General features: G+C 45.3%; 1 protein-coding gene across 2 annotated transcripts in view; it reads left to right on the top strand.

Annotated features, from left to right (window-relative positions):
- The first annotated feature begins 9,984 nt into the window (after nt 1-9,984).
- Ern1 (endoplasmic reticulum to nucleus signaling 1) overlaps nt 9,985-13,767 on the top strand; it is a 101,029-nt gene continuing 97,246 nt past the window's right edge. For both annotated transcript variants that reach the window (XM_036197068.1, XM_036197067.1), the window contains exon 1: nt 9,985-10,231. In XM_036197068.1, coding sequence (XP_036052961.1) covers nt 10,172-10,231 — 60 coding nt within the window. In that variant the 5' untranslated portion in view covers nt 9,985-10,171. The remainder of the gene's footprint in view (nt 10,232-13,767) is intronic.

Below are 13,767 nucleotides of genomic sequence, written 5' to 3'. Positions count from 1 at the left end.
TTACAGGTCATTTGGCAATGTCTGGAGGTAATTTGGCTTTTTACAAAGAGGAAGGCTGCCACTGACACCTGTAAGATTGTGGTGTGGGCTGAGTTGTGTCCTCCAGAGAGAAATGTCAACTTCAGGGTCTTTATTGATGTTGTAAGTTAAGTTAGAATGGCCCCTAATGTGGTATGACACTCTTCTGGTAAGAAGAGAGGAACTCAGACCTAGAAACACACAAGAAGAAGATAGACATTTAAGGACAAAGGATGCTAGAGAGGTATTCCTACAAGCCAAGGGATAACAGGGGTGCCCAGAAGCTGGAAGAAGCAGAAGACAATCTTCTCCTAGAGGATTCAGAGGGAGCCTGGCATTACTGGTCCTTTTGTTTCAGACTTCTGGCCTGCATAACTATGAAAGAAATGGCTAGGCTATTGTTTTGTTTTTTTTTTTTTTTGTTTTATTGAACCCAAGTCTCATAGCCCACACTGGTCTCAAATTCTTTATGAAGCCAAACTCCCAAGTGCTGAGATTAAAGGTATGTATCACTATATCCAGCTATTTTATTTTGTAATTTTATTTGTATTACTGTGTATATGTGTGTTTGCATGTGTGTGGTGGTCTGATTGTGTGTGTGTGTGGGGGGGGTGCCCATGGCATAGAGTGTGTGTGTCTCCATGTGTGTAAGTCAGAGGAGACCTTTGTGGAGTCAGCTCTCTCCTGTCCCTTTATAAGGTCTGGTGGTCTGAGTGAGAACGGCCCCCATAGGTTCATGTGTTTGAATGCTTGGTCCACAGTTAATGGAACTGTTTGGGAAGGTTTGGGAGGTGTGGCCTTTTTGGAAGAGGTGTGTTGTGGGGAGGGGGGGGACACACATGGGACTTTGAGGTTTCAAAAGGCTACACTGGGTGTTCATTTTCTCCCTCCCGCTTTCTGTGTCCTCCTCGCTCTCCTTTTCATCTGTGGATCAGGATATAAAGCTCTTAGCTTCTGAGCTACTGCTCCAGGGCCATGCCTGTCTGCTTCCTACTTTGCTGGTCTGGAACTAATAATCCTCTGAAACTGTAAGCAAGCCCCAATTAAATGCTTTCTTTTATGAGTCGCCTTGGTCATGGCGCCTCTTCTAGCAACAGAACAGGAACTAAAAGACCCAGGTTCCAGGGATCAAACTGAGGTCCTCAGGGTTGTGCAGCAAGCACCTCTACCCACTGCCCATCTTGCTATTATTGTAAAACATCTGGTTTTGAGCACTTCATTTAGCATCCCTAGGAAATGAATACAGGTAGAGACCAGAGGGACCACTGAACATCCACAATGCACAGGACGGCTTCTGCAGTCCCAGGATTATCTGACCAATTAAAAATTGTCTTTTTTTTTTTTTTTTTTTTTTTGTGAACTGGAGAGAGACAGCCCAGTAGTCTTTTTTCCCTTGGAAATGGGACAGTTGTGAGCTGCCATGTGGGTGCTGGGAATTGAACCCAGGTCTACCAGAAGGCAGCCACTGCTCCCAACCACTGAGCCATCTCTCCAGCCCGAAAGTAAAAAATTTAAAATAAACCTGGCCCCAAAATGTTGATAGTGCAGAGACTGAAAAACCCTGTCTCTTCTACCTCTGGATTCTCTTGTATCAGCAAACTAGAGAATGTTGAACTCTAATGTGCATTTTGTTTCATTGTTGCCCATCAGTTGTGTCTGGCTTGACTTTGTTTTCAAGTTCAACTCAAGGCATTTACACATTTAGGATTGTTATGTTTTATTCGTAAGTGGGTTCTTTCATCATTTAAGTGGGTTCTTTCATCATTGTGAAATGTCCCTGTTAATTCAAAGCTAGCTCATCTGATATCAGCATAACCTTCCTAGTCCTGCCCACCCCCCCCCCCCCCCAAGCCTTTGTTAGGTAGCCCAGGCCAGTCTTGAATTCACTGTGTAGTCCATGTTGACCTCCTACGTTCGACTCCCCAGGGCTAGGTTTGCAGGTGTGTGCTGCCATGCCTGAACTGCTGTCCTTCGGGAAGTTTCTGTAGATCCTGTCTTTCTCTCTTTTGACTTTTAGCCTCCTTCATATTTATGTTTGAATTTTAAGACCTGTAAATATAATTGAGTCTTGAAGTTTTGAGGGTTTTTTGTTTGTTTTAGTTTGACATGTCTACCTTTACAAAAAAGAAGATAAATTTTATTTTATGTGTGTGGTTGTTTTGCCTACATGTATGTCTGGTGCACCACCTGTGTGCCGTGCCTACAGAGGCCAGAAGAAGGTGTTGGATCCCCTGGAACTGGAGTTACAGACAGTTGTAAGTTTCTAAGTGGGTGCTGGGAATTGAACCCAGGTCCTCTGGAAGAGCCATGCTTTCTCTTAACCTTTGAGCCATCTCTCCAGCCCCCAGGTCTACCTTTTAGCTGGTATACGTAGACCATTTACATATTTTTTAATAGCTTTACTGAAAAATAACTTACATACCACCTACCCATTTAGAATAATCCAGTGGCTTTGCTATATGAACGAAGTTGGGCATCATTACCATTATTAACTTTAGAATGTCTTCATTAGACCAGAAAGAAACCCTGGGCCCTGATCATTATGTCTCAACTTCCTCATCCTCTCCTCCAGCCCTAAGCAACCACTTGCTCACTTTGTCTTGATCTACTTGAGCCCTTCATGTAAACAGGGTGGTAAGAATGTGAGCCTTGACGACTGGCTTCTTTACTTTACATTTTCTCTTCTTTCCTTCCTTTCTTTCTTTCTTCCTTCCTTTCTTCCTTTCTTTCCTTTCCTTCCTTCCTTCCTTCCTTCCTTCCTTCCTTCCTTCCTTTCTTTTTCTTTTTTTTCTTCTCAAGACAGGGTTTCTCTGTGTAGCATTGAGCCTTTCCTGGAACTCACTCTGTAGACCAGGCTGGCCTCGAACTCAGAGATCCGCCTGCCTCTGCCTCCAGAGTGCTGGGATTAAAGGCATAGAGTTGCCACAGCCACCACCACCACCTGGCTTTACTTAACATTTTCAAGATTACAATCTTGTACTTTATGTCAATATTTTATCCATCTTGATTGCCAAATAGTATTCCACTAAGTGGATATACCACTTTTTTGTTTGTTTTTTTGTTGTGTGTGCGAGGGGGTGATACAGACAGAGAGTAAACATTTATAAAAACTCATGCCATGGCACACGGATGAGAGAGCAACCTCAGGTGTCATCCCTCGTCTTCCATCTTGTTTGAGACAAGGTCTCTCATTTGCTGCATTGTATGACAGGCTAGCTGGCCATGGGCATGTGAGAATTGTCTTTCCTCAGCCTCCCATCTTGACATAGGAGCATCAATTACAGATGTGTAGCATCATGGCCAGCTTTACGTGGGCTCTGGGGATCTGAACTCGGGTCCTCGGAGGTGAGCAGCCAGTGCTTTACCCATTGAGTCCCCTCCTCAGCTCCGCATCAGCTTTTGTTTGCTGTGGGTGGTGAACAATCTGGACTGCTCCATTCTGGGGAAATTATGAATGACAAGAAGTCCTGGGTTTCATTCCCAACACTGCATAAACCTGCTGAGGCAGTACAAGCCTGTCATCCCAGCACTCAGGAGGTGGAAACAGGAGGAAGAGAAGTTCAAGAGCATCCTTTGCTATATATGGAATCTGAGGCCAGGCCCAGCTAGAGACTGTCTAAAACAATAACAATCAGCTAAGGTTTAGTTATTTTTAATAAGATTTATTGTTTTTCTATGTGATGTGTCTGTCGGGGGAGGGAATACAGTGGGTAGAGGGTGAGGGGTGAGTGGTGTGTGTGTGTGTGTGTGTGTGTGTGTGTGTGTGTTTAGGTGTTGGTGCCCAAAGTCTCAAAGGAAGGAAAATAGCCAGGAGTCTGAAAGAAGCCAGGAAATGACAATATCCAAGAAGGAAATGTTCAAAACCTTTTAAACAGCCTGGAATAAAACAGTGGCCCACAGGAAAACAGTATGAAAGCAGACCTCTGCAGAGATTTTACTGGAGGAAGGATGTTTATGAGCCATCCAAGAGAAGTTTCCAAAATGTTCTACAGAATTAGGCAAGATATCAGGGGATTAGGAGGACTGGGCAGTAAGGAAATGGAGATGTTTTGGGAGGATGGTCACTCCATCCTGGTGCTGCGTTGGACCCGAGGCCACTAATACGGTGTAGTTTTCTGCCATGGTATCATAGCCTTGGCACAAATGGGTTTGAACACAACAGCTCAGAAGCAAGTGAGCAAATAACCAGTTAGGATGAGCCTAAACTGACCCCCTAGAGGAAGCTGGCCTCGGCTGACATCCCCAGCCAGCTGGCTGCTATCTTTTTACAGTCTTTTGCACAACTCCAAGAGGAGATGGGCAGACTTCGACTATGGTTTCAGACAAAGCTCATAGTCACCACTTGTTTGTGCAAACTTGCATCTTTTCTTAGTGTAGGTTGCTTTCAGTATCAGTGGGTTCCACATCTGTGGTTCAACCAATCACAGATCAGAATTATTTGGGTTTTTTAAAAATTCAGCTGTGTTGAACATATACAGGCTATTTTTTTTTTCATAGTTTTCCCCAAAAATGCAATAGACATCACCGGTTACATAGGAATAACTTAGGTCTTAAAGTATATAGGAGAATATCAGGAGGTTATGCATAGCACATGCAAATGTGATGCCATTTTATTAATATAGAAGGGATTTGAATGGGATTTTGGTGTCTTTAGATGTAGGGGCTTCTGAAGCCAATCTTCCCAAATATAGAGGGAACTGCCAGCCTGGGCCACTATCTTCTATAGTTACAGCACACATAACAGGACATTGTCATGACACTATGGGCAGGGCCAGAACAGCAGCAGTGAGTTGGTTCATCAGGCAAAGGCGCTTGCTGCCAAGTCTGATGACCTGAGTTCAGTCCCCAGAACCCACAAGGTAGAAGAGAGAACTGATTCCTGCCAGTTATCCTCTGCCATTCACCAGAGGCGTGCATACCTCCCCATAAACACAACTAAAAAAAAGGCCAGGTGGTGGTGGCACACACCTTTAATCCCAGCACTCGGGAGTCAGAGGCAGGAGGATCTCTGTGAGTTCGAGGCCAGCCTGGTCTACAGAGCGAGTTCCAGGACAGCCAGGGCTACACAGAGAAACCCTGTCTCAAAAAACAAAAACAAAACAACAAAAAGAATAGCAACTAGATATGAGTGGAACTGGGCATAGCTTCCATCATAGCTAAACAAAGCTCTGAAGTTAAGTAAATATCTGAGTTCTTGTTTGATTTTAGTTTTTGTTTGTTTGTTTACCTTTGGTTTGGTTAATTCTTGTTTTATCTTCTTATTTTATTTATTTATTTTTTTATTTATTGAGAAAGATCTCATGATGTAGCTCTGGCTGTTCTAGAACTCTGAGATCCTCTTGCTGCTACTCTTGAGTGCTGGTATTAAAGGCCTAGGTCACTATTCCCAGTTTGGTTGGTTGTTTTTGAAGTAGCATTTCATATGGCCCAAACTAGCCTCTTAACTTGTCATGTGCTTGAGGATAGCTGGAATCCTGATCCTCCTGTCTTGCCCTCCCAGGGTTGGGGTTATTGGTATTAGCCAGGAACCCTTGCTGATCCATGCGTCCTAACTGGGTTCTGCCTTGTTCTGGTTGTATTACTTACTGGGCTGTTGGCCTTTCAGGGTTTTAATGTATCTTCTGGTATTTGTTTATCTTTGGGACAGTTTTGCTCTGTGGCCCAGGCTGACCTTGAATTTACGTATGTAGTCAAAGTTGGCCTCAAACTCTTAGCAGCCCCCTGCCTCAGCCATACAAATGATGGGATTACAAGCATGTGCCACCATGCCCAGGCTTATTGTATCCTCAATAAAATTGTGTCTACTTATTACCTAACTGATAGAACTGTTGCACAAGATGACCCTAAAGGTAGGTGTGTGCACATTTCCAAATAACAGCAAACAATAAGAAGCAGCACTGATGGGACTTAGTGCTCTTGTGCCCAGCAGGTAGCTCAGGGGTAGGTATTTGCCTAGCATACTCTTAGGGATTGATCCCCAGCACAGAAGGAAGGGGGGTGATCTGGTAGAGAAACCCTGTCTCAACCCCCCAACAAAAAAAAAAAAAGAAAAGAAAAGAAAGGGGGGTGGTGGCCCAAGAAAGTGGGAAGGAATGAGCAGGAGCGAGAGCAAGCTTTTGCAATCTAAGAAAGTACAAGCAGTAGTGACAGGATTGGATACTGGATATCATCTTGTAAATACCAGTGCTTAGAACAATCGGCACAGCTTTTTCGATCCTGTTATCTTAAAAGAAAAGCCACCAGACCAAGCCACACCCAGCAACAACAGCTTTTTTCTTTAAACCCCACAATAGGAAGGAGGCATATCTTTTGATTGTTACATAATTATATTTAACCCATTGCTACCCCACAAGTACAAATTTAAGTGTAAATTTAAGACTGTCGAGACAACAGCTTGGAGGTGACTTTTAAAAATTGATTTGGGCCGGGTGGCAGCACATGTCTTTCATCTCAGCACTTGGGTGGTAGAGGCAGGTCTATCTCTATGAGTTTGAGTCCAGGCTGGTCTGGTCTAAAGAGCTAGTTCCAGGACACCCAGGGCTACACAGAGAAACCCTGCCTCAAAAAAAAAAAAAAAAAAAAAAAAAAAAAAAAAAAAAAGCGCAAAACAAAAATTCCTGCAAATCTAAGTCATAACTTCTTCCTCTAGAGGGCAGCATTTGCTAAAATAAACACTAAGGATTCTCTGCCGTGCATTTTTACACTGGCTATCTGTAGTGAGCTGGCCCCAGTCTCTGCTGCCTCCATTCATCTGTGCAAAGTGTAAAATACACAGATTTCTAAACTCTGTCCTACATATGCTGAATCATTAAGGAAGGAATCACAAAAGGAGTTGGAAATAGGTTTTACTCTCCAAGAAAAATAAAATTAATATTTGGTTAATTTACTTCCTCTTGCCTCCCCAGACATACCTAAGTCTTCTGTCAATCTTTGTTCAATCTACTGTGTGCTAATGTGTGTGTGTGTGTGTGTGTGTGTGTGTGTGTGTGTGTGTGTGTGTGTGTGTTGTATATTTATCTGTGGTGGCCTATTTTTGCATTAAGACTATAACCTTAACCTTTAAAAAAATTTAATTATGTGCTTTTGGGAGTCATTTTTTTTTCTTCCCACCATGTGGATTCTGGGGATTGAAGTCTGGTGGTCAGGCCAAGTACCTTTACCTGCTGACCCATCTCATTTTTGACCTTTAAAAATGGGGATTATTTGATAAGACTCCAGAAAGATTGTTTACTGTCTATTTTCTGGACTTTAGAGGTCTATTTCAGAGAAGCCCTAAAGTATCTTGGTTTTTATATTTATCAGCGATGCCAGCTTTTGATTTAACATAAGTAAAAAGTTGTTTCGGGCTGCATGTGATTGTGGAGCAAGATTCTGGCAACTCGACCATAACTAAAACCCCAGCACCTGTCAATCTGAATTGCAGTCAAGCATGTAGGCCGTTACGCCTAAGAAAAATTCGGTGGTGCAGACATTTCGAGAGCACGGGTAGCAGAGCAATCCACGCCGAGGGATTTGGTCACCTCAACGCGAGATGAATATTCCTGCCTGGCAGTGATTTCTGTTTGTTTCAGAATCTTTAAAACTGATTTATGAGTCAGACTGAGGTCAGCCTTCCTTTTTGTGTTCCATCTGCTACCTTTCCAGGGTCACTGTGACATTTTGAATTGTCAAGGAGTTCCAGTACATCAAGTTCTGCTCCTAGACCTTCCCCCAGGCCTTTGTATTTTAAGGTAGTGTTTCATGTAGCCCAGGCTGGCCTCAAACTCACTGTACAGTTGAGGTTGGCCTTGAACTCCTAATCCTCTTGCCTCTCCCTCCTAAATGCCGGCATAACAGTTCTGTTTCATCATCCCAGCTCTACCCCCAGATTTATTATGTTGGAAGAAATGCAGAGAAGGACTATGAAGGCAGTCTTTTGTTTTTTCAAAATGTATGTCCCTAGAGTGGTCTGATATGGGTGATGGGACTTGAACTTGAGTCCTCTAGGAAAGCAGTACTGTGCTTAACTGCTAAACCATTTTTCTAGCCCCAAAGCAGTTTTTTTCAATCAAGCTTAAAACAAACAAACAAACAAACCAAAAAAAAAAAAACCTTTAAAAAAAAGGTTTATTACTGTGTGATGTGTGAGTATGAGTGTGGGTTCGAATGTGCCACAGTGTGCACGTAGAGGTCAGAATACAGCTTCCAGGAGTTCATCTCTCATTTCCCCAGTAGTTATGGGTCACTGGACTCAGCTTGTCAGGCTTGTGCATTTTTATCTGCTGAGTGTGAGCCATTCTCGATGGCTCCAAGCTCCTTTATTTGAAACCTCAAGCACATGGTCTTACAGATCCTGTTGTCAGCTTGCAGTCTGGACATGTCATCAGTCATTGAAGTGTTCCTCCCCAATTCAGGGCTCTGGGTGCTCCGAGGCTACCTGGCTCAGGAGGGTTGGAACTTCTAGCCCCTATATCTCTCTGCCAATCCCAAACCCCAAACTTATTTGCATTGAGACCTGTGGGTAACACTTCAAATTGTGTCTGCTGCTTTCAAAATTGCCAAGATTCTGCCTCTCAAGTTTTCTGCATTCTGCACTATGATGGGAATTGCCCCAGGTGGCGGGGTGGAGGTGAGACTAGGGAACTCTTACCACAGGATTTGGTTTTCCTAGGGACAGTTCTGTTATAGTTGGATAGAGTTTACCCAAAGCACACATAGACTGAACACTTAGTTCCTCGCCCCCCTCCACATAAACAACACACATACATTACTTTGCTGTTTTTTTTTCCCCCTAGGATTACATTTTCCCTCAAAAACCTGAAATTTACCACGTGCTGTCAAAGCAGCAAGACAGGAAAAAGAAGAGAGAATTTGTCCCTGCTTCCCTACCTTCGTGGCCCCAGGTAGCCCAGGCTGGTCTTCATTAGATAGCCAAGGATTACTTTGAACTTCCAGTCCACTTCCAGAGTGCTGGGATTACAGGTCTGGGCCAGCACACCCAGTTTTTAGAGGGCTGGAGATGGAGCCCAGGGCCTCATGTATGCTACACAAGACTGCCAACCGAGGTACACCCCCAGCAACTCCTTTTTCTACTAGAATAATAAGTAATCCACTTTTTCCTTGTGCTCCAAATGTTAGTTTTTCTTATTATAAACAAGTTCTCCCCTCCCTCTTCCAGCTCAGTGGAGGGCAGCTTGGGACCCAGTGACGAAACAACTTGTTGGTCTCGTTCATTCTGGTTAATAACCCACAAACCTTAAATAGACCTTGGAGTCCTCAGCCCACCCACACCCTCCAAAGAGTTGTGACACATGTCATCTCAAGCTTCACCAGGCCACATCTACAAAGGTCACGTAAACACACATGCACAAGGAGCCACATGATTTCCTTCTTATAATTTTTGGTGAATGACTTGGCTGCGGTTCATACCGTGGGGAACGGATGGCTGCGGGACATGAATTGGGGGGAATTCCTGAGGGCAAGGCAAGAAAGGGGCCTTAGGACTGGGTGAGGCACAGCTGGAGGCCCCTCCGCTGTGAACTCTGAGGCGGCAGCTCAGGGCCGCCAGCCGCTGAAACCCTTGCTCCAGAGGTCGCCTAGGCAACCCTAGTAAGTGGTTGCTGGCAGCAGGGAGACGAGAGTTGTTGGGCATCCTCTTCTTCCAGAGCCAGCCTCATGCCGTGGGTCCTTCGTCAAGCGAGTGGGGCCTCCGGTGGGGTGGCAGATGTCATTTTTCCTTGGCCTGCGGACAAGTTTATCTCTCCGAAAGCACAGCGCCCACAAATACCGAAAGCCCACAGTTCGTCTCCAGCCTCTAGCACCCAAGGGCAGAAGCCAGCCCCAAGCTAGCCCGGCCTTGGCCTCGGTCTAACCCGCCCTCTCACGCTGACCACGCCCCCAAACCAGCGTAGGCCCCTCCCCATCCAGACAGTGACCCCGCCTTCTACAGGCTCCGCCCTCCGGACCGCCCTTTAGCCCGCCCCGACCGGAAGAAGCCGCGGCACAAGGCACTTATAGGGCCGGGAATGGGGGTGTCGCCGCCGCCCAGTCAGCTCCGTGTCCACCGATCCTCCGCCGGTGCCGCGCTGTCGTCGCGGCACCCCCGCCCAGCCCTCTGTCCACTCCGTCCCCAGTATCGGCCGGCGGAGCCCGGAGCCAGGGCTGCGTCCCCGCCATGCCGGCCCGGTGGCTGTTGCTCCTGCTGGCGCTGCTGCTACCGCCGCCCGACCCCGGGGTGAGTGACCAGGGGAGTGGGGCGCGGGGACGGGCGGGCTGGTGGCCGGAGGAGAGTCGCGCGGCCGCCGTGCCTGGCGTCCGAGCCGGGCCGAGGCGGCGGCAGCGGCAGCGGCAGCGGCAGCGGCGGGAGGCCGGGCGCCGCCGCTGAGGCGGCTGCGGGAGGCTTGGCGGTCATTCACAAGCGTCCTCCTCCCGAGGCGCCTCCGCGGCCAGCGCGGCCCAGGCAGGCAGCGGCTCCAGGGCCCCGACGCGCGCGATCGGAGCTGTCTCCCGAAGGCCCGAGCCCCGGGCGCGCTGCCCACCTGCCCCGCCGTCTCCACAGGTGGGCGCCGGCTCGGCCGCGGTGGCCGCGGAAGGACACCCGAAGCCGGGCGAAGCGGGTGGTGACTGGAGTTGGGAATCTTTGCTCGAAAGTTTTTAAAAATGCGACTTTGCGAAACGAATGCAGCTGGGAATTGGGTACGGCGTCTTTTTACCCAGCCGCTGGGTTCTGCTTACCTGCCCCGAAGGTTTCTTTGTATTCGGAGGCAGGGGGCTTCCTGCCAGTACTTTGGTTTGCTAGTAAGCTGTGGGCATTGGACCCTTTTAAAGACCCGATGAGTGGGCCAGAGTTGAAGTCACTTCAAAACTTAAAGCTGTCTCACGTGTGGGGCCGTCAGAAACGTCTCATCTTGTTTTTGGGAGAAGAATGGTCCCGGTTTATATTTATTTGACTTTTTATCCACTTAGGGTTTGGACACTTTGGCTAAAGAGGACATTTTGTGGCCGGACATGGTTATTTTCAGCTTCTAGTTGGAAGAAATGAGGGCTTAAATTTTTTTAAAAAAGAAAAACGCACTGTTCAGGATGTAGGCATGGCACATTTGTACTGGTCCTGTTTAATGACCTCTTTGAAGGTACCGTGTTCCCTTTAATAGGGCTTATCATGTACCAGGTGTCCTAGTGGAGGACTGATGTGTGGAGACCCGCGGGCCAGCCGCCTTGTTAACTCTGGCGAACTCTTTGAACTCTTAGGCCTTGTAGGTAAATAGTTGTGCTCGCGGAGTAACAAGAAAATAGAATTTAGAAACTACTGAAGTTTTAAAGAAGGTCAACTTTTTCAAATTCAAGGTTTTTTTTCCCCCAAAGGAAAATTTATATGCATTTTTGTAATGACAGACCTAAGGTGTTTTGGGGGAGGGGGATTGTTTTGTTTTGTTTTTTCCTCTCCTAATTAAAAAGAAAAGATCTACTTTTCACAACTAGAACCAGGTTTTGAACTTGAACACTTCACCTTGGGTTGATTGATTGCTGCCTAGTATCTGCTCACAAATAGAGTGTAAACACGATTGAATGTTTGATGTGGAAATCGATCGTTTCATATTTTCACTGCCGAGGTATATCTGACTTCCTTCCCCACAGCTTTGCATTGACTCTTCTTTCACTGGATTCTCGTGTTTTTGTCATCCAGAGTCAAAAATAACTGTTTAGCTTTAGTTTTAGTGCATGTCAGTATTTTCAAGTTGTGCTTAGAAATCCAAACTTGTCAGAGTTCATGGAAAAGATTCTATACCCTTATCAAAGGTGGCTTTACCGTAACTTTTTAAGATGAAAGGTCAGAATTTCACTTTCGGAATTTTCTTCTAGTAAAAGATTTCAACTCCAAGCATTGTAAGAATTAGAATTTTAAAATTTGAAGTTAGAGCAGAATTTGTACTTAGAATAGGTACATGACTTAGGGCAGAATACAGCAGCTGTTAAGTCAGACAGACCTGAGTTCTAACTGATAACTTGCTAGCTGTATCCTCAGGCAAGTTATTTTTCTTTTTAGTGACTTTGTTTCCTGATGTGTGAAATGGGGACAGCTAGTGCTTGGGAAGGAAGGTACCTTGCACATATTAGATAGTGAATGTGTGTTCTCTTTATCTCCCTACCCAGAGTGCCTGTTACTCTGCATCATTTTAAGTATAGTACTATGCCTTGGCAGGGGTGTGTGTGTGTGTGTGTGTGTGTGTGTGTGTGTGGGTATTTTGTTTTGATTGATGGAGTAGCTGGTACGTTGGAGGCAATGCTGTGATTTTCTTTCAGCGTGTGTTTTTTCCTGAGCCAGACACTGACTCATTTTTGGTTGAGAGGCTAGGCTACAAGATCCAAAATGCAGTAACATCCTTATTAGTGAGTCCTGGAGGCTGCCTTTGCCGATCCAGAATGTGCTTAGTCAGTCACATTCTAGAGTTTTCCCTTTCTTCCTAGACCTTTATCTTATATCTAATGTTGGCTAATTTTACATGGGTGCTACTTCACTCAATTATATCCAAAAGATTGGCACCATTTGAGACCAAAAAAATTAGCTCAGCTAAGATACGTTAAGTGTATTTAGTCAGTATTTGGTTTGATGGGGTTAAGGAAGAAAGAAAAAAAACCAACCATTTGAGAACCAAGGACCATATGTGTAAGAAACACAGTGTGCCTCTGAGAGAGAAATCTCAACCAGAAATGGCCTTGTTTATCATTTCCTGTGATGGCCATCACCTGCATGGATTACCCTAGGAGGAGACATGAAGCTGTTTATTCTGTGGCTTTGAATAGATGCTTCATTGCTGATGGTATCAGGATAGTTGATCATGAACTTAAACTGTAGTTGTGAGCACATGTCTGTTTCATTAATTCAGCTGCCCACTCAGCTTTCTTCAGCAAGACAGTGTTTCAGAACAGTAGAGAAACTGTATGTGAGACTTTCTGTAAAGAAAGAACATTTACGGGCTGAAGAGATGGCTCACACCAGTGGTTAAGAGCATCTGCTGCTCTTCCAGAGGACCCAGGTTCAATTCCCAGAACCCATTATGGCAGCTCACAACTGTAACTCCAGAGGATCCAACACCCTCACACAGACAGATGATACATGCAGGCAAACACCAATGTATATAAAATAAAAATAAATTATTTTTAAAAAGAAAGAAAAAGAGAATTTACTGCTCTTACAGAGGACCTGGGTTTGATTCCCAGCACCTACATGGAGGCTAAGGACAGTCTGTAATTCCACTTTTTTTTTCTCGAGACAGGGTTTCTCTGTGTAGTTTTGCACCTTTCCTGCAACTCACTTGGTAGCCCAGGCTGGCCTCGAACTCACAGAGATCCTCCTGGCTCTGCCTCCCGAGTGCTGGGACTAAAGGCATGCGCCACCACTGCCCGGCGTGTAATTCCACTTTTATGGGATTTAACATCCTTTTCTAACCTCTGCAGGCATCAGGCATGTGTGTAGTTCACATATACATACATGTTGGCAAACATTGATATATATGTCTATAATAAAAAATAAATTTTTTAAGTTCAAAGATAGAGCATGATCCTGACTAGGAATCCAGTGAGACACATAAAGTTTTTTTCACGCTATCTGGTAGCATAGTTCCACCGTCATGGGTCTAGGAGAGATAGTTATTTGCTTACCACAGGTTTTCTACTCCATCCTTCAGGCTGAAGAATCATTGAATGTCTATTTAATTTTCATTGAAATTCTCCTTGCTTTTGAAACCTAAAGTCATCTGTAATTTTAAT

This window comes from Onychomys torridus, chromosome 8, assembly GCF_903995425.1.
Source record: "Onychomys torridus chromosome 8, mOncTor1.1, whole genome shotgun sequence".
Taxonomy (NCBI): domain Eukaryota; kingdom Metazoa; phylum Chordata; class Mammalia; order Rodentia; family Cricetidae; genus Onychomys; species Onychomys torridus.
Note: the sequence above shows the minus strand (reverse complement) of the source record. Positions and strands in the feature narration are given on the sequence as shown.